The sequence below is a fragment of the Pongo abelii genome, chromosome 8 (assembly GCF_028885655.2).
Source record: "Pongo abelii isolate AG06213 chromosome 8, NHGRI_mPonAbe1-v2.0_pri, whole genome shotgun sequence".
Classification (NCBI taxonomy): Eukaryota; Metazoa; Chordata; class Mammalia; order Primates; family Hominidae; genus Pongo; species Pongo abelii.
The window spans coordinates 136,829,517-136,848,919 of record NC_071993.2 but is presented as its reverse complement, the minus strand read 5'-3'; the positions used below and the strand labels follow the sequence as shown (position 1 = coordinate 136,848,919).

The 19,403-nt window shown below is 45.3% G+C and overlaps 1 protein-coding gene across 2 annotated transcripts in view; it reads right to left on the bottom strand.

The window, feature by feature from the left end:
* The window catches only part of MGMT (O-6-methylguanine-DNA methyltransferase), a 301,054-nt gene that overhangs the window by 34,429 nt on the left and 247,222 nt on the right, over positions 1–19,403 (bottom strand). For both annotated transcript variants that reach the window (XM_002821283.6, XM_054523062.2), the window contains one exon: positions 18,803–18,951. In XM_002821283.6, coding sequence (XP_002821329.4) covers positions 18,803–18,951 — 149 coding nt within the window. The remainder of the gene's footprint in view (positions 1–18,802; positions 18,952–19,403) is intronic.

Genomic DNA, 19,403 nt, shown 5'->3' with positions numbered 1-19,403 from the left:
TGGGCAGATGGACTTTAAACAGTAACAAAACCTATAGTGATAGAAAGGACATGAGGATGGGGTCTCCTAAGTCCCCTTAAACACCACTACACTCCCATTCAAACTTAGCAACTTAATTCTGATGCTTTTAATTAGGTCGAAACTCCATGACCATATTATGGAGTAGGGGAAGAGTGAGAAGATTTTTCATTTTGAGCAGCAAAGAGACAAAACTGAAAATGACTGATATTTAAATTTACAATATCAAGTTTCCATGCATCACTTAAAACTTTAAAAAGTGTCACATATACATGATCAGAAGTCCAAATTCTTCCAAAAGATCTGTGGAAAACACCAATGCCACTGTCCCTGCTCAGTCTGCATGAGGCTGCTCCCTTCTGGTGAAGAATGAGACAAAACACTGAATGTGACCTAGGGTGGAACCTAAGACCCCTCAGGGCACGTGGGCAGCAGTGATGCTGGAGAGTGTCCTCACAACACCCACGTGCGGGCAACCCAGAACTACAACAGCTTCGAAACCAGCTCGTGTTCCCCAAGGACCAGTCTCGGCTGGACTCCACCTGCATGTGGCCCTGTGCCATCATGGCCCTGGCCAGCAGAGATCTTCCCAGTAAATTTACCCCTTCCTATGAGCTTGCATTCTGGAGTCAGAAGGACCCAGGTTCAAGTCTCACCTGTGCCAAGGATCAGCTGTTGAAGCTCAGTCACTGTCTAAAGTTGAGTTTCCTCCACTTGGATATGAGGATCACAAAGCACTTGGCAGAGGCCCTGCCACTTGGAAAGTACTCAGTGAGCAGAAGCTACTCATGGTCCCTCACTGCACTGAGAGTCTGGAGCTGACCTTGCGGACCTGAGCCATGTGCAGGCTGTGTGACGGAACACACTTCTCTCCCAAGGCTGGTTCTGTGGGAAGAGTGAAATTGTAACGTAACATGGTATTGGTGGAAGATGAAGGGAAGTTTCAGCTAAAGAGAAACTGCTCCAGGAGCTAGAAGGGGCTGGTTGAGAAGGCAGAACAAGCTACAGTGCACACATGACAGCAGAATCGAACCCTAGGCCCCCGATCCTGACAGTTTACATGGAGGACCGTGGAGCCGACTCCTCTGCCTGCAGAAGCCCCTCACTACTGCTAAGGACAAGAGTTACATGGATGTGTGAGCTGCGCTCCTCTCAAGGGCATAGTGTGCTGCTCCAACCTGGGCGTCTGCATCCTGCAGGCTGTAGCCCGCTCGGAGCATGGACAGACAGACCTCCGAGGAAGTGGGCAGACCCCAGCCCTGGGCGGCACTTTGGAAAGCTGTGGCCGTGCTGGGGCAATAGGCATGCCATGTGCACAAACTCAAACTCAAACCACCTGGAAAAGGTGGAGAAGTTGACACAATGATGTTTCAGGTCCAGGAACGCTATCAATTTGACATTCTGAGTAATGAATCTCCATGTTCCATGACAGCAGCAGGCTGTGGAAATATTAGAGAAAACACTCCATAATTAGATAACTCTGCCTTCATTGCTTGATCCACGGCTACCGACACGGAACTTCGGGCCAGACAGGGCAGTGCTGACCCACATGTCTGGTCTAGCACAGGAGATGGCAGCGAGGGGCAGGGCAGGGTCTCTGAAGATGGGCACCCTGTGCTCCACACACAGGTGAGAGCAGCTGCCTGGGTTGTGGATTCTGTGTGTCTTCCACTTGCGTGGAAGCTGGCTGGACAGGGATGGCTGCAAGGCTGAGTGCAAGGCTGCACGGCGACACCACACTCACCTCCCAAGGCCACTCGCTTGGCTGGAGAGAAGAAGAGTTAGGCAACAGTGTCCAAAGGTCTGGCCCAGAGGCTTCCTCTTCCCGTCCATCAGGTCAGTGTATCCACCTCATCCTGCAGGGCTCTGGAGAGGACTGGGAGGTCCACTAACAATTCACAGACCTCCCAGACTCACCCTGCCCTCCAGGTGCAAACCGAGAGTGCACTCAGTATCTCGCTGAGGCCATACTAGGTTGCATCTTCACATCTGGGATACGGAGGCCACAGTTTTCATGATCTTTCCCCAAAATTTGCTTTCAAGGAATAAAAGTCCATAATATTTACTATTTTCCTCCAACATATTATGAAAAACCTCAGCCACATAGAGTTGGAAGAGTTTTACAATGAATACTTTTATACCTCAGATGATATAATTGACATTGTAGCCTGTATTTATTTTTATCATATATCTATCCATCTCTCCACCCCGTATCCATTTTATTATTATTTTTGCGGCCTTTCAAAATAAGCTGCAGACATCAGTGTACTCTCTCCAAGTCCTTCAGCACATATACCATTAAGAGTTCAATGTCCATTTATGGTTCTTTTTTCCTTTAAGGTGGAATTTACACACTCAGTGAAACGTACCATCTTCAGCACATCATTTGATGAATTCTGACAAACACAGATAGATACCTATGTGACCTAACCTGTTAAGATATAGACCATGGCCGTCATGGTCTAGAACATTCCCTCATGCCCCTTCCCAGTTAGTCACTGCCTGCACAACCCCAGAAACAGTTCTTCTTCTAACTTTTCCCTATCCAGATTGTTTTTGCCAACTGCAGAGCTCCAATAAATATAATCAGAGGCATGCTCTTGCTGTGTCTGGCTCCTTAAGCTCAGCATGACGTTACCGAGACTCATCCACGAGGCTGTGTCTGTGGATTATTCCTTTTCAATGCTAAGTTCACAGACAGGAACAGGCTCTACATGGATATCCCTCAGGTAATTTATCCACTTTCCTACAGATGGACATATAAGCAATTCCCAATTGCAGCAATTATAAATAAAGCAAGCAAAGCTGCTGTGAACACTCTTGTATATGTTTTTGTGGATGTAGTTTTTAATTTCTCCTGGATAAATGCCCTAGAGTGGAATTGTTGGGTAGTGGGGTAGGAGAACACTTAGTTTTATAAGCAGCTGCTAGACCTTTTGCAAAGAGGTTCTAACATTTTAACACCCACCAATGTATATGAGAGGCGAGGCTGCAGCACAGTCTCTGCAACATTTGGTGGTGTCTGATCTGAGCTGCCCTGGGATATATGCAGATGTCTTTCACTGTGGTTTTAACATGTACTTCCCTAATGACTGATGATGCCGAGCACTTTCTCATGAGCTCAGGGGCCAATCTGTGTATTATACGTCTTTGCGATGAAAATGTGAGATGTTTTGTCCAGTTATTTACTGGGTTGTTTGTCCTTTTATGGAGTTATCGGAGTCTTCATATACCCTGCTTAGAAGTCCTTTGTCAGACATATGTTTTGTAAAAATTTCTCTCATTCTGTGGCTTGTTACTCATTTTCTTAATGAAGTCTTTTAATAGAATTTAATTTATTAATAATTTCTTTCATTGTTTTTTATTTTGGTGTTACAAAAAATGTGTGCCTACCCAAATCAGAAAAATACTCTTCATGTTTTCTTCTAAGAGCTTTAGAGTTTCAGCTTCACCTTTAGTTATATGATATAGTTCAAATTAATTTTTGTGTATGGTGTGAGGTCAAGGTCATGGTGAATAATATTTATCTGAAAATGGTTATCCATGGGAGCTAAGGTATGAGGAGGTAAAGACATAAGAATGACACAATAGACTTTGGGGACTCAGGGGGAAAGGGTGGGAAGGGGGTGAGGGATGAAAGACTACAAATCACGTTCAGTGTATACTGCTTGTGTAATGGGTGCACAAAATCTCACAAACCACCATTAAAGAACTTACTCATGTAACCAAATACCATCTGTTCCCCAAAAACCTATGGAAATAAATAAAATAAGTTATGGAACAAATTTCTAACCATTAAAGTGATCTGAAAATGGAATGGAAAAAAAAAATGGATATCCAGTTGCTCAGCACCATTAGTCGACAAGACTTTTTTTTTTTTTTTTTTTTTTTTTTTGGTGATAGAGTCTTCCTCTGTTGCCCAAACTGGAATGCAGTGGCATGATCTCAGCTCACTGCAACCTCTGTCTCCTGGGTTCAAGTGATTCATATGCCTTAGCCTCCTGAGTAGCTGGGATTACAGGTGTGCACCACCATGCTTGGCTGTTTTTTGTATTTTTAGTAGAGACAGGGTCTTGCTATGTTTGCCAGGCTGGTCTTGAACTCCTGGCCTCAAGTGATCCGCCTGCCATGGCCTCACAAAGTGCTGGGATTACAGGCGTAAGCCACCATGCCTGGCCAACAAGACTTTACTTTCCTCATTGATCTACTTCGTGTCTTTCTCAAAGATACCAGAATTGCAAAAATGTTGGTCTCTATTCTGTTCCATTGTTCTAAGTTTTGATCCTTATTCCAGTGTCTTGATTACCATAGATTTGTAGGAAGTCTTGAAACCAGGTAATGTAAGTCCTACAAATTCATTCTTCTTTTTCAAGATTGTTTTAAATATTCTAGGCTCTTTGCATTTTGAAATAATTTAAAAGTGTGACTGAACTGAATACAGAGGACAATTTGTGTAGATGTGACCTCTCTGTTAATACTGGCTCTTCCAATAACTAATAAACATCTATTTACTTAGGTCTTCTTTAATTTCTTTCAGTCATATTTTTATGCTGTTTAGTAGAGAGGCCTTGCATATCTTTAAATAATAATCTCTAATAATGCTAATGTTAAATACATAAAGTAACTGTTTTATAATTTACTTTTTAATTACATTATATAAAAATAGGATACATTTTATGTTAAAATTGTATCCTCAAGCTTCTCAAATTCACTTATTGGTTTTAATAGTTATTTTCAATATTCTTTAAGATATTCTATATAAATAATTATGTGATCTGAAAATAAATACAATTTTACTTGTACCTTTCTGTCAATGTATTCCTTTTTTTTCCTTCCATCTTTACATAGGATTCTTTCATCATTTTACATTATTTTTGTCTTGTAGAAAATATATACCAGGCTCTGGCTTTTTAAACCAGTCTACTAATCTATGTCTTTTTATTTAAATCTTAAAAACATTTACATTTAATGTAATTATCAGTATGATTGGGTTTAAATCTACCAACTTATTTTTCCCATCTGTTCTTTGTTCCCCCTTTACCCTATCTTCTTTTACATTTTTTTCTTTAAAAGAATTAGCATTCTATTTTATCTTTTCTGTTGGCCCATGAGCTATAGATTCTGGTTATTTTTACTGGTATTCTAGGATTTTTAATATGCATTCTTAATTTATCAAAGTCTGCCCTTAAATATTATACTTGTTCATAAAGTAAGAAACTTAGAACAATGTATTTCCATTTCCCCAGTCTCATCTTCTGTGCTATTGTTGTCATATGTTTTCCTTCTACGTGTATTATAAAATACAAAATACATCTTTATTAACTTTATCATGAACAGTTAATCATCTTTTAAATAAAATAATAGAAGAAAATTTTCATACTTGTCCACATATTTTCTAGTTCTAGTGAGGTTCACTTATCTGAAATTTGTTCAACTTATAGTTCCCCAATAGTTGTCTGGTTTCATGTGGTTTACAAATGCATGTATCACTTTGTAATCTGCAATAGACTCAATGGGATACCATGCAGACCTCTGGAATTCTTTCTCTGTAGAGTTCCCTCTTCTCCTGTACTCTGCCCACGAATTCCAGCCAGCTGGAGCACTAGGGCACATAGCCTAGAATATTTGTAGCATCATTAGTTTTAAAGGCAAAAACTTCAGAACCCAAATGTCTACTGACAGAAGGGAAGAAAACAAATTATTACTTCACCTGGGTGGCACATATATGACTCTGTCCTTTATTATTTATACCTCATAAGTCAGTTTTGAATACCCCTTTGTCCAAAGTAAATATTTCATAATAATGAAACTATCAACTTGCCATCAATGTGCTTGACGATTACTCTGAATGTAACTCTTGAAACTGCTAATCTTCTCATCCGATAACATATGATTGCAAATGTATTTATTTACATATTTTTCTTGCTTTTTTTTTCCCCTGACATTTAAATTTACAACAGAAGAGGGAAGAGGGAAGAGGAGAGACCCAAACGTTTGGGGTCCATGCCCTGAGCTCTGAGTAGGGGCAGGGAAGGCCCTTTCAATGCTCACTCTCAAGAGAGATCCAGGTCCAGGAACATTAAACAAAACTCTGAAAATGGGTTGACATTTTGCTTATTTATTCGTTCATTGTCACAGCATTGGCAGGCACTGCTCTGAGTGCTCAGACAGAGAAGAAAGCTCTGCTGCCCCAGTTTCAGGAGCACATGCTAGCAGGGTGCAAATGCCAACCTGCAGTGCACCAGTGACTACCACAGTTGAGTCAGGCAATCTTTAGCTGCGTGCTCTTCGCCCCTCCATTCCCCTCACTTGCTGCCTTCCTAGGAGTCCATTTTGTCCATAACTGTATCCATAGCATATCAGAGAATGCCTCCTGGTACTCAGGAACCAGCTAGGGCAGAGTGAAGCACAGAGCAGACAGCCCGGTGCTATGCGAGGGTTGGGGGAGAGTGACCCTGTGGGCCCCCAAGGCCGCGAGGGCTGTGCTGAGCCAGGAGGGGCTGAGGCTGACTCCCCAGACCCCAGTGACCCCACCCCAATCACGCTTACCCTCTTGCAGCAGCCTACGTGGGCACACGCTTTGAACGTGTCATCCCAGAGTGCAGGAGTCCCAGCAGGCAGCCATTTGTTGTGGCCTAGAGCTTAACAGTGAGTGGGGAGAAGAAATAACAGGTTGAAAAATGTTCTTTTCCCAGTTACAGTATGAATTGGCTCCATTCGTTTCATGTGGAGATGACAAACCAAAACACTCCTTCTGAACAGCTGTGGGGCTATACCAGCCACACTTCCTGTAACTCATACACATAGCAAGCAAGGGCAGAGGGCGGGCGTCCTTGGGAAGTTCTGTTGGCTGCAAAGAGCAGCATTTCCTAATAATGGCCCAATCTTCTCTGAGCTCCAAAAGACCAGCTAGAGTCAGCTGTCCCGACTTCCTAACTACCACTGGGATTTTGGAGAAAAGACTATCTGTGAAATAAGCAGGGATTTCTTTTGCTGACTGTTTGGTGGCCTCATTTTACTCTCATGACATTTTACGCATCGTTACTACTGTCCCTACTTTACAGACAGATAATCAGAGGCTTGGAAAGGGTGTTATGGGCTAAACTATGTTCTGCCAAAATTCGTATGTTGCAGCCCTAACCCTTGGCATTTCAACTGTATCAGCAGATGGGGTCTTTAGGAGGTGAAGAAGTTCTCATTTGGTTGTTCAGGTAGTCCTAATTCCATCTGACTGGTATCCTTCTAAGAAGGGGAGATTATGATATAGAGACCCGAGCGATGCACGCCCAGAGGAAAGGCCTAGAGAGAACGCAGCAAGGAGACGGCCATCTGCAGGGCAAGCAGGGCAGCCTCAGCACCTTGGTCTGAGTACCCGAGACCCTGCCGCACCTTGGTCTCGGACTTCCAGGCTCCAGAGCTGAGAAAGATTTCTGTTGTATAAGACCTCAGTTGGCAGCACTTTGTTTTGGCAGCCTCACAGATCAATATGAAGGCTAAGAGTGTTTCCCGAGGTTGCCCCAGCGCACACCAGGCAACCACATAGCATGTGCCAGCTAATGGCCCTGACACAAGAGTAGGGTCCACGTGGTGGCAGTATATCTGAGCAGGCACGTGGACTGGCTCTAGACAGCCTGGGAAGGTGACGTACCTGACTGGACACACAGACCAGCTCTAGACAGCCCGGGAAGGTGACATGACTGAGCAGAAGGTGACACGCCTGAACGGGCACACAGACTGGCTCTGGACGGCCTCAGAAGGTGACATGCCTGAGAGGGCACACAGACCAGCTCTGGACAGCCCGGGAAGGTGACATGCCTGAGTGGAAGGTGACACAGCTGAGTCACCTTCCACAAGGGCACACAGATCGGCTCCGGACAGCCTGGAACGGTGACACGCCTGAGCAGGCAGACGGACCAGCTCTAGACATCTCAGGAAGGTGACATACCTGAGCGGGCACATGGACCAGCTCTAGACATCTCAGAAAGGGGACACACCTGAGTGGAAGGTGACGCACCTGAGGGGGCAAACGAACTAGCTCTAGACATCCCGGGAAGGTGACATGCCTGAGCAGAAGGCGACATGCCTGAGCAGGCACACAGACTGGCTCTAGACATCTCAGAAAGGTGACACACCTCAGCGGAAGGTGACACGCCTTGGCAGGCATGCAGACTGGCTCTAGACAGCCCGGGAAGGTGACTCTCAGCAGGAGAGGACAAAGGAAGGGCAGGAGGTGTGTCTGGCTTCATCTCTCAGATCCTGGAAGACCCATGATGAGAAGCAAGAAGGTGAGGGGGTAAGTGACTGAGAGCCACAGCTGCTCAGAGACACTCACTCTCGGGTCAGCTGTGCCAGCCTGGAGTGAAGAATCGCCCTTCGAAATGGAGAGCAAGCAGGGCCAGGCCTGACCTCACTTGCCCAGGGTGGGAGCGGGGGGCAGCCGCCACTACCCACACTCAGCAGTGCCATTCTCTAGCCCCCTTGGTTTTCCTAGCTATACGATCAGACGGAGCTGCTGGATTCCACAGGGCTCCGACACAAGGAGACACCTAGCCCGAAGCGCCACTGCCTTCACAGACTCACTGCATGCCGGGTGGAAGCCTAAAGCTCTCTGTGCACATTCAGCAGATGGAGCAGAAGAGATGAGCTTTGCCTTGTAGCTCTGGTCGCATAAATCATATTCATCTTCTAGGGAACTAGAAGTCCTGGCCTTAAAACCAAGACATTATCTCAGAGGCTAAACCAAAGTCAAGTGTCCCCACGTTGGGGTCATGCTGTGGTCAGCTGGCTAACGCAGAAAGAGCTCTGTGTGTCTCTCATGGCACATGGGTTGACAGAGAAACATCCTGGGGGCAAGGCCAGATTCCATTTCCAAAATCACCAAGGCCAGCCCCGCAGACCAGAGCAAGGTAGGAGCTGTGGGCACCGTCAACCCTAACACTGGTAAGACCAGCTTTTTAAATACACATTGGGCCATGATTAATATTTAAATGCATTACTTTAATACAAATAAACACCACGTCCTGATGAAATTTTCAAAAAGAATCCTGTTTCCCAGAAAAGGAAACAGGCATTACTGCTGCTCACTGTCCCCAGAGAAGAGTCAGGGTCCCTGGCCAGGTGTGCGGCATGGAGGGACCACGGTCGGCCAGCCATGTGTGGGTCTAAGATGCAGACTGTACTGTACATCAAAAGGTGTTAATGGTTTCAATATTTATCTGCTGCAGGGAAGCACTCTAAAAAGAAGACAGAAAAAAAAAATTCTGCTAATGGCTGTGTCTTTGCCATTAAAATGAAAAGCTTAATGCATCTTATAATCAGAGGACAATTTGCAAATCATTAAGAGAAATGTAAAATTCCATTAAAATACAAATCAAGAGACTCTCCCTGGACTAATAATCTTTTTGATATTATTTTGCATTTCACTATTTCTGTTCCAATACCCAGGTCCCACAAATGATCAGCTACTGAACATGCTATTTACCACAGCCTACTTCTTTAACGAGAGACTGGGAGAAAGATGATCTGCTATTCAGAGCAGGTACTAATGAAGAATTCCATATATTCTGAAATTTAATTAAAACCCCAAAGATTTCAAATTAGATGCAATTTGAAATGCCTGGGGCAGAAATACATGCACTTGCGTGGCAAGGGTATCACACTGAAAGTTGATACCGTAATTGGTCTTGATGTATTTTTGTGTTGCCGGGCTGAAGCACAGAACTCATAACCATATAAAAATTCTCTGTAGATTACCTGCTCATTGAAAATGCCATCACTCAGGTAGTCCTCTACTAAATTACCATGCTACTAAAATGCACAAAGTGATTCGGAGAGTGGAGCGGCACAGCTGGCCGACGCTGCCAGTGAGTTATGCATGCGTCAACGCGGCCTTTTTTCTTAGTAAAATATGCTCAGTTGAATATTAAAATATAATTGGCATTCAACCTAAGTAGCTTAAACCATTTTGTTATCTTCTTTTAAACCGATTTGGCTCCTCCACAGTTATTTTCAAGGATGCGATTCACAAACTAATGATACCATCATATTCAGCTAGATTTGTGCTGTTTTACATTTGTCATAAATAGGTACAGTTTCTACAGCCTTCTAGGGATAGCCTTTAATATTAGCTGCTCTTGAACATCAAAGGCCCAATTCTTGGGGAGAAGCAGGGGAATGTGCCATTTCTGTTGGTTCTTGCATATTTTATTCTGAAAAGAGGAAGAGACACGAATTTTCTACGAAAAGTATATGTCTTGGGCAAGCAGTAAGTCCTGACGTGTCTCTTGAGCTCAGTTGCCAGGTCTTACTAAAACCATCTAAGTGAGGAAAGGCTGAAGAGAAAATCAGGTTGCTTGGCAGGCGGGGGATCCCGGAGCCCAATCCAGAAAGGAATGTGCATTTTTAAAGAAAGCAGACAGTGTGGCACACACACCCACACGTGGAAGACTATAGACAATTCCCCTTTCTTACACAATATGTGTTTGTGCAACAATTAACAACACTACTCAAGAAAAAAAAGTAGTTGTCATAGTAACAGCTACACTGTATATATTTACGCTGGCGGAGAGGGTGGGCTCACCAGAGCGGCTGCTTCCTGGACATTACCAATACCTAACCTGAATATTTGGAAGGGCAGAGAAAGCCTGAACCAAACTTAACTGAGTCAAGTGTTTAAGAGCTTTCAAAAAAGGACCTTCTTTTCCTCGATTTCGTTCTTCAATTTACTTCTTTGGGAGTAACTTCTTGTATGCAATTAAAACGTGCTACAGAGCTGGAGACGTTCCAGCTGAGCCTCCAGGAAGTCTGCTGTCTTGAGGATGTTCCCATCTCCACACAGCCTCGGAAGCTACACCGACCGCCGCATACCTCCAACAGGAGGGAGGAGTTCCCTCTATGTAAATATTTGCTTTGTCCATTCTGACACATGAAACAACATCTAAAGAGGGCCAGAGACTCATGAATCTTATATTCCGAGTCAGCCTGAACATAAGGATTGCAGGCAAAAACCGTTATGTGTGAAAGCATTTACATTAAGTCATAGTTCTTACACTTCTGGCTCCTGCAATAGTTTTTCGGCATTATCACTATTAATTTTATACCAATATTTACATATTCAGTGTATTGATAACATAGTCCAATTCTATGCACACGTTATTAAAACATCATTTTCTCTATAAACACAGGTAGTGGAGATAATTCTACTCATTATTGCTAGAATTATTTCAAATGCACTAACATTACCTGTAAAATATGAATGTGCATTTTATGACGACAAGAGATATGAAGGTAAACATTCTCTTTTGGAGTGGTACATGTCCAGCTAATGACTACAGTGGAAATAGAAATTTAGAAACATATTTAAGTGAAAAGTGTGTTTTTTACTTTAAAACAGAGAGAAAATTCCTATTTTTCAAAGCCTATTTAAAATGAAAATTTATTAAAGGAAGCAATGATGCAATTTACATTTCCTCACAGGCAGAAACCTGGTTACTTCTACTTTTTGAGAAGTCCATTCAAGGCCAACGCCAGGACACTGTGGAAAATCCTTCTAAAGGCATTCACATAATTACGGTGACTTACATTTTTAATAGAAGCCATCACTGATTTACTGTTTAATTACTTCACCAGAGTTAAGTTATATTTTAATGTGAATATTTTCCCATAAAAGCAGCACTCATAATAATTTTACATATTGCAAGTCCTGCTTATTGTAGTAGAGACCCTAGCTATGTCCAACAAGGTTTGGAAGTGGCTGACTCTCAAACAGTCCTCTTGGTTCCCTCTCAGGCTTGGTAGATTACTCTGGGTGAGGGCTACTTCGTTTCCCCCTGACTCACGGAAACCTCAGGGAACTAAGGACCCGGCCACCTCTTACATTCAGGATAAAACTCTCACCTAACTATGCTTCTGCTACAGGCATTGTGGGATCGCTGATTAGTCAGAGGGCTCTGCAGAGGGACACCATGAATTTCCTGGGATTCAGCAGGCTGTGGGGTTCTGTTCCAGCCACTGCCAGTGGACCAGGAGCCGAGCACCCCTTTCCTAGGAGAGGGGCAGGCATTTCCTCAACAGCAAAACATTCCTTCAGTGCGCTCAGTTTTTAAGTCTCAAACAAAAATAGCTATTAAATTAGGAACGTTAGGCTTAGTAGTGGGTAAAACACACAGCAAAAGCATTCATAAGAGCTACATCCATCTTGATAAATTCCTTTAGAACAATAATTCTCAGAAACAGGGTATGTGTGTGTGTGTGCCCATGCTAAGGTTTTAGTGTATCTTCAGGAGGGGAAAGAAGTATAAAAATTTGTAGGTAGAATATTATAAATGAAATTTCTAGAGGATTCTGATATATACTCCCCCAACCCCATTGAATGAACTGAGATATGAGTAACTTGAAAAAGGGAAGTGCTTGAATGAATCATCGTTGAAACTTTAAAAACTCTCCTAGCCCAAGATGTTGTTCATAGTATAAACAGCAAGAAAGTACTCATGACAATTGCTAGGTAGGAAACTCCATAATCAAATATGAAACAATGAACTAAGACACAATCTGAACCTCAGGTTCTCTGGCTAATGAAATTCACCAATATGCCAGAGTATAGCTGGTCAGCCAAGCTCAGGAGCTGAGAGTGATGTGCTTCACTGTTACTGGGTTGGCCTGGCCAGGCAGTCCACGGGGCCAGCCCGTGCAGGCAGAGCCCGGGCAAACCAGGAGAGCTCGGGGCGCCTAGGGGCTCTGCGGGCATGCCCTGCTGAAATGAGGCTTTTAGATGCTGGGGCTGTGAGCCCCCAACCTGGAGCAGCTCTCAACAGCATTCTGGGTTATCTGACATTCTTGTTCTGCTGAGGGGCTGGAGGTGATGAAGGTATTCAAATGAGCCAGGACGGGTGACCGGAGCCCACTCACTGGGAAGGGAACAGCATCAATGCAGACTTCCCATGAAAGTCAGGCTGTGTGCCGGCAGATGAGACCCTGGGAACTAGTGGCATGCTCCTCCAGACCGCTCTGAAAGGGGAGGACATCGGCGGGGATCTGGTCTTCTGGACCCACAGGGGATGGGTTCTTGGGGGCAGGGCTGGTATAAGACCCCTCACCACCTCCATCCCCGCCAGCGCTCACTCTACCCTTGTTTCACACACACCCTGCACTTTCATTGGTCCCTGCCCTATTTTTGCTTTTAAACATTCTAGCTTTTCTCTTTGTGTCAAGTTTCTGAACCACAGAAATGTACTGGGCTTTCCTCTCCGTGGTAGAAATGACAAGTGTTCCTGGTGGCAGCCCCTGGTACTCATTCCAGACATCGGACAATCCTACTGGCCACCTGGAAATCCGTGAGCCTGCCATCCACTCTCAGCTGTGGATGGGTTCTTCTTCTTTTCACCTTTTCTGGTGAAGGTTCCAGAAGGCCACAGATCTTGATTTCCACATTTGCTCTCCAGAAAAGGAGAACAGCAGCTCTAAGGCTGAAAGAATTACATTTTCACCGGCTGTTTTTTCTACTTAAGTGCAGTGTTGTTAGCTTGTCCTAATCAATAAACGGGCACCGGAAGAAGGTTTACAAATCTTCCAGCTCCACCAGGTAATATCTCAGCAAGGTCAACAATATTTATGAGCCCTCGTTTAAAAGCAAGGGGAACAGCGGTGGCCGCCCAGAGATGGCTGCAAATGCATCTCCTATTTTAGCTATTCTCTTCTCTTTCAATTGGTAATTTTTTTTTAAGTTCAGGGAAAATATCGGTACAAAGTGCTGAAAGGACAAAGCCTGCGTGCTGCCGTGATCTATGTGGAAGCTACGAGAAAAACATCCCCTCTCGGTGCAGCGCCTCTGTAGAAAAACTCAGGCTGGATTACGACTTACAAGGCACATTTTAAGAACACCTAAACGGGCCCTAGGACCTTTGGGTGAGGAGGGCTGAAGTGCCTCTTTCCAGGGGAGGCCGCCTACTTGGGCACCCATCAGGGGTGGGCTCTTTCCTGGATGTGAGTAGGCAGCAGGATGGGGTTGTGGGGGGCTGGATGAGCCTTTGCTTGGCTCTTCAAGAAGGATTTCTAATCTTAAAGGGCTGGCTCCGGTGAGGACCCAAGTAACGATGCCGCTCTCTTCTCCTCTCCTCCCTCGTCATCCTCTCCCAGGACATGCGCCTTCCAGGACCCACGCGGTCCCCACTGGAAGCACCAGCAAAGAGGGCCCATCTTCCAGGACACGGTGGGAACCTTAATGAATTCACCCTGAAGGCCCTTTCCCTTAACTCTGGGGCAGGGCTTTTGTTAGAGGCCCTTTTGAAACGAGGAATTCGATGGAGACACAAAAATACAAAAATATGAATCCTTTCTGAGGCTCTGTAATAGAAGTGACAAAAACTTACTTCTACCAGCAGGTGTTAAAAAATGGAGATTTTACTACTGTCACGCAACTGGATTTATAGCTATAAGCCAATAGCTGTGACGAAGGAATTAGTAAAGTGTTAAATATTTCATTTAAAAGGGAACATTGCAGTCACTTTACAAAGAAAACTCAGAACTCGTCCGTTGAACGCCTTCAACTGTGAGAATGCTGGGGTCCCAGCTAGGCTCCCCACAGTCTCGCATGGGCAGCCCCAAGGCCTGGTCCCGCCTTGGCAGGACCTCCCTCAGCAGCCTGGGGTCAGCCACACCTGCTGGCAGGGTCTCCATGGGTGGGAGGGCTCAGGGACCTGAGGACGTGCCCAGATGGGTTCTGCATCTGAAAGTCCATCCTCGCTTTCCATAGGTCTGCTTTTCTTGAACTCATTGTAAAAAGCCGCTTTTGGCAAACTAGGGTAGAAAGGATTTCTTGTAGCTGCATTGGCCGCTGACCTCTACAGCTTCTCCAGGAGGCACATTATATAAAGAAGCTAAACATTTTCATAAATAAACACTAAGAAATCAGGGAGTATTCAGAGAAAAGTTTAAATGACATTTCATTATAAAAGAAAAAAGTAAAAATGCATTTCAAAAATAATGGCTTCATTAAATAAGTATTTCCTGAGGAAAAATGAATTAGAAATAAATACAAAGCTGACCCTTGCAAGAGGCTTATGGGAAAAAATTACCTCCCTAAAAAGCTACGCTGTATGACAAGATGCTAGGCCTCGGTCACACAGTAGCTAGAAAATGGATTTTGTTGACACTTTAAAGAAACCAGAATAGCAAACCAAAAAAGCCAAAAAACCCAAAACCAAGAAAACTTTGACTGATTTTATTTTAGGAAATGACCTGACTAAAACAACACTTGAACGAGAAATTAGAATATGCTTCACTGGACAGCTCAGCTTTCTTCTTAATCCCTTCAGCAGAACAATGAGGCTTCCTTCCAGAGCCTCAGCGCCCTCCCACTGGGAAATCCCACCTGTCCCGGCCTCACAATGAGGCAGCCCGGGGACCTCCAGACACCTGGTTGGGAAAGGCAGCTTCACTGTCCCTTGGCAGAAATACTCCAACAGCTACCTAGTTACTAACCTGTCTTTGGAAATTCCCCAAGATAAGAAGTTGAACCATCTGAAATTTCTAGTATTTGGTAAGTTTTAACCTAAAAAATAGCAATTTCATATGGTTCAACATAATGCATATTTCTGTGGTTAGCCTTAAAAAGCAAATCACAAACAGCTTGTTCATTCCAGAGAGGAATCCTGGAAGGCGAGGTGGTACTGTGAAGAGGTGGTGTGCAGGAGAGAGGGTCTTTCAGCAGCAGGACAGGCCTGAGGAAGGGATGAGGGCTTGGTACTGTGCAGTCAGTTTTGCCAGCCAGACCTTCAGAAAGAAACGGTCAGTGTGCTGGAACTCAAGGATGAGCTCAAATACAATCACATTTTAAAAAATGTTGATATAGATAAACCAGGTTGAAATAGATAAACCTGGTCTCAATCTCAGAAGTGAGACTATGGTGAAAAATGATATGCAAAAGTATGTTAAGCATATACAAAAATTAAAATGAACAGAAAAGAGAATTGGTCAAGGAAACGTTCATTCCATATTACAATGGACCCGCTCCTCTCAGTCTGCAAAGCAGGTTGATTTCTGTTACTCCACAGCTTCCAGGCGGCTCTGAGATGTCAAAAGACTTTTCCTCTAAAAGACCTACCCCCCTCACAGTTGATTTCACTGATGTTACAAGATACAACCTGGACAGAGAGCAAACCAAACTCACGCCAGACAGAGAGGGGCGTATCCACATCTGGGAGAACCAATTAACTCCCTGTTAGCAATCATCCACCATCCACCTCCCCTTCTTCAAACAGTAAAATCCATACACCTGGCCCCTGCCCAGGAGTAAACGATTGAGCTAAATGTTAAAAACCTGGCTTGCACATGCTGTGGTGGAGAATCCCAGCCCCCACAGCAACCACTAACCATCCGCAGGCAGGCCTGGCTCAGGGGACTCCAGCCCCCACCCTCGAGAGAAGGCCCTGAGCTCAGCACCCTGGGTCTGCAGCCAGCCTGAGAGTTCCTAGAACACCAAGAGAGAAGGATGTGAGAGGCTGTCGCACTCCCACCCCAAAACTTTGCTGGAGTGGACCTCGTCCCAGCTAGAGGTATCCGCCCGCACTGTAGGGCTTTCCAAGAGAGGCAGGGCCATGGGGGAGCCAGACAGCCTTTACCAGTATCCTGGCGGCTACTCTGAGGTCTTCCTGGTCACCAAGACCTATCAGGACCTGCCAGCCCAGGAAGCAGCCTGGCCTGGCGTGGGCCGAAAGCCAGGGAGGCAGCGGCAGGTGTGGCCAATCCCAACTCTGCTTAAACACTAGGGACTCGACTGAGGAGCCCCAGGGCCCGCCTGGCCTCGGCTCTAGGAGCAGCACACACTGCCATGGGCAGAAGTGATGGGGAAAAGGCTCAGCGGGGGTTCAGTGCTTGCAGGGGGGGTTTGGAGAGTGTCTGATTATTTCTAGTGCCACCTTCCTTGCTGGCCACCCCTGCCCTGGAGTTCCTGTCAGCAGCTGCAGAGGCCTCCTCCTCCGGTTCTTCCTGGCCTGCCTGAGAGCACATGACTCTCTGGACTCTGGTGAGACCAGGCCAGCAGGGTCCAGCTCCATGGCCAGGGCCACCACGTGACTTGGAGAAAACTAACGATTTTCGTGGAACTTTTGCCTCTAAGTTTTTCATGAAGTTGCACAACAAACCTTAGGTAAACTTCAGGGGTTTGCAGGCTTGTTCTCCCAGCCTCCATACGATTATGCAGATATCTCCTGCCCTGGTTTTATAAGAGAACTTTTCTGTCCTGAGACCTTACATTTCAGCTGACATATTTGACAGGCTTAAGGAGAAGAAAAGCCTGCTGGGCAGCTCTTCAGCCTTGCTCCTCCTGGCAGGCGAACCCCCAAACAGAGATCGTATAGGGAAGAGTTCACCACTCTAAGATCCCCAAGCCTCAACTTTAATAAACAAAACCAATCTCTGACTTCCTTGGGCCATTCAGCAACATCCTGCCCTGTGCCCGGCCCATCAGGTGCACAGTAAGCAAGTTCCCCGACACCGTCTAATTGACTCACCGGCTTGTGGCGCTGGGGAGAGGTGGGCCCCTAGCTGGCGGCAGCCCAGGAGGCTTTGGTAGTGCCTTTGTCCTGGCAGCGGCCCGTTGGTGGGCACAGATGATGAGAGGTTTCTTGGACGTTTGTGGTTCCATGTAAAGGCCCACCCACTCTAGCTTCCTACCCGCCCATCCTAGAGATCCCCACTGAACCCTTCTGGAGACAGTTCTATATGATTCAGAGGACAGCAAGGTGCCTGGTTCATTATAGCTGCACAGCTTCAGCTCATTATGCAACGAACGTGCTCATGACTTCATCTGTTCGCCTGTCTGACTTGGTTAGCGAACTCAGGCATTAGCCCAACCTTCAGGGGTTTCTTTACCTGCTTCCCCTGAAAACTTCTCCCCATTTTCAAGTTTGTTTTGTGCCGAGAAGCACCGCAGCAATTAGAATTCTATTAAGCTTACCCAGCAAATCCGATCTGAAATTCAAAATTGCTTTAAATTCACCACATCTAAAATCTCAAGGTAATTTTTCCCTTTAAGGATATATAAGTGTACAATTCCATATATACATCATATATGAATATACGTTCATTTATACACAAAAATGATTATGAAAAACTCACTATGCAAAATAAATTTCTGGCATGTGTCTGGAATGATTTTAGTTGCTGTAATTAATTTCTGTATTGAGCAGAGCCAAACACAAGCTTTAAAAGAAATGTCTGGGAAATGTTTTAGGTTATCACAAGCCTTAAGCAGGCTACATACAGGTAAGTTCTCAAGCTATCTCTTAAGAAAGAATGTATCTAACTCTGGTACGTCTGAGAAATTAAATGTAAAATTATCTGAGAAGCTCCAATGCTGCTACCTGCTATGATGTAAGTGTCACCAACAGAGTGTATGGAAATGGCTAAATGTCCACGCACAAGTCTCATTTTCTGTGCTGTTGGCAAGCAGATAGTTGAAGTTCACAATAAGCTTATTGAAAAATTTACTGCCATTCAGATGTGTTCCTATTTAAACCTTTCAGCCAGCGAGAGTCAAGAGTCGATCTGCATGCATCATTTTTATTGCCTTTGCCAAGAATTATGCGACCCTGTGCCAAAACTAACACAAGCGTTGGAGTGGGTGGAGGCGGCAAACCCCTGTCCCTCCAGCTCGGCCAAACGCTGTCTCTGTTTAGCTGATGTAAAAATACCAAGTTGGTATACTCAATAAAATGAACTGTGATGTCAGCGATCGCTAATAAGTCAAGCTCCCAAAGGAAACACCGCAGATGGCTTAGTTACCGACCTTGCTGGAAAACGGGATGGTGAAGAGCCGGCACGGGGAACTCTTCGATAGCCTCGGGCTGGTGGAAATAGGCCTTCAGCCAGGCTGCGCACTGCATCAGGGGCTCCGGACCTCCGAGAACCGCAGCAGGGGCTGGGACCTCCATGGCACTGCAAAAGTGAGAACAGGGGCTTAGTAAACCTCTGAGCCCTGCCTCCACACATCGGAAAAGCAAACACCTACTGCAGCTAAACGGGCAAACACCTGTGGCTACTTCACGGGCACGTGCATCTCAACTAGCTGTGCTGCAGAAAGGGGGACCGGTGAGGCAAGGATGCACCGAGGCCCCGCACCCACTCTCCACCTTCAGGCCTCTCAGGATGTGCGCTCTGAGAGTCTGCATCACAGCGCAAGGCAACCCAAGTGACAGTGTCCCTGTGTAAGACTTACAGATGGCACGGCTGCACCTAAATCATCAAGCACTCACTATTGAAAACAGTTTCCAGAAATATCGACACAGTCATTAGACTGCACCACACAGCCCACCCCACCCCGAGTCCAACAATGCAATGCCACATCCACGCGTCCTGCCTCCGTGGCTGTGTGCTGTGTTCAGGGGATT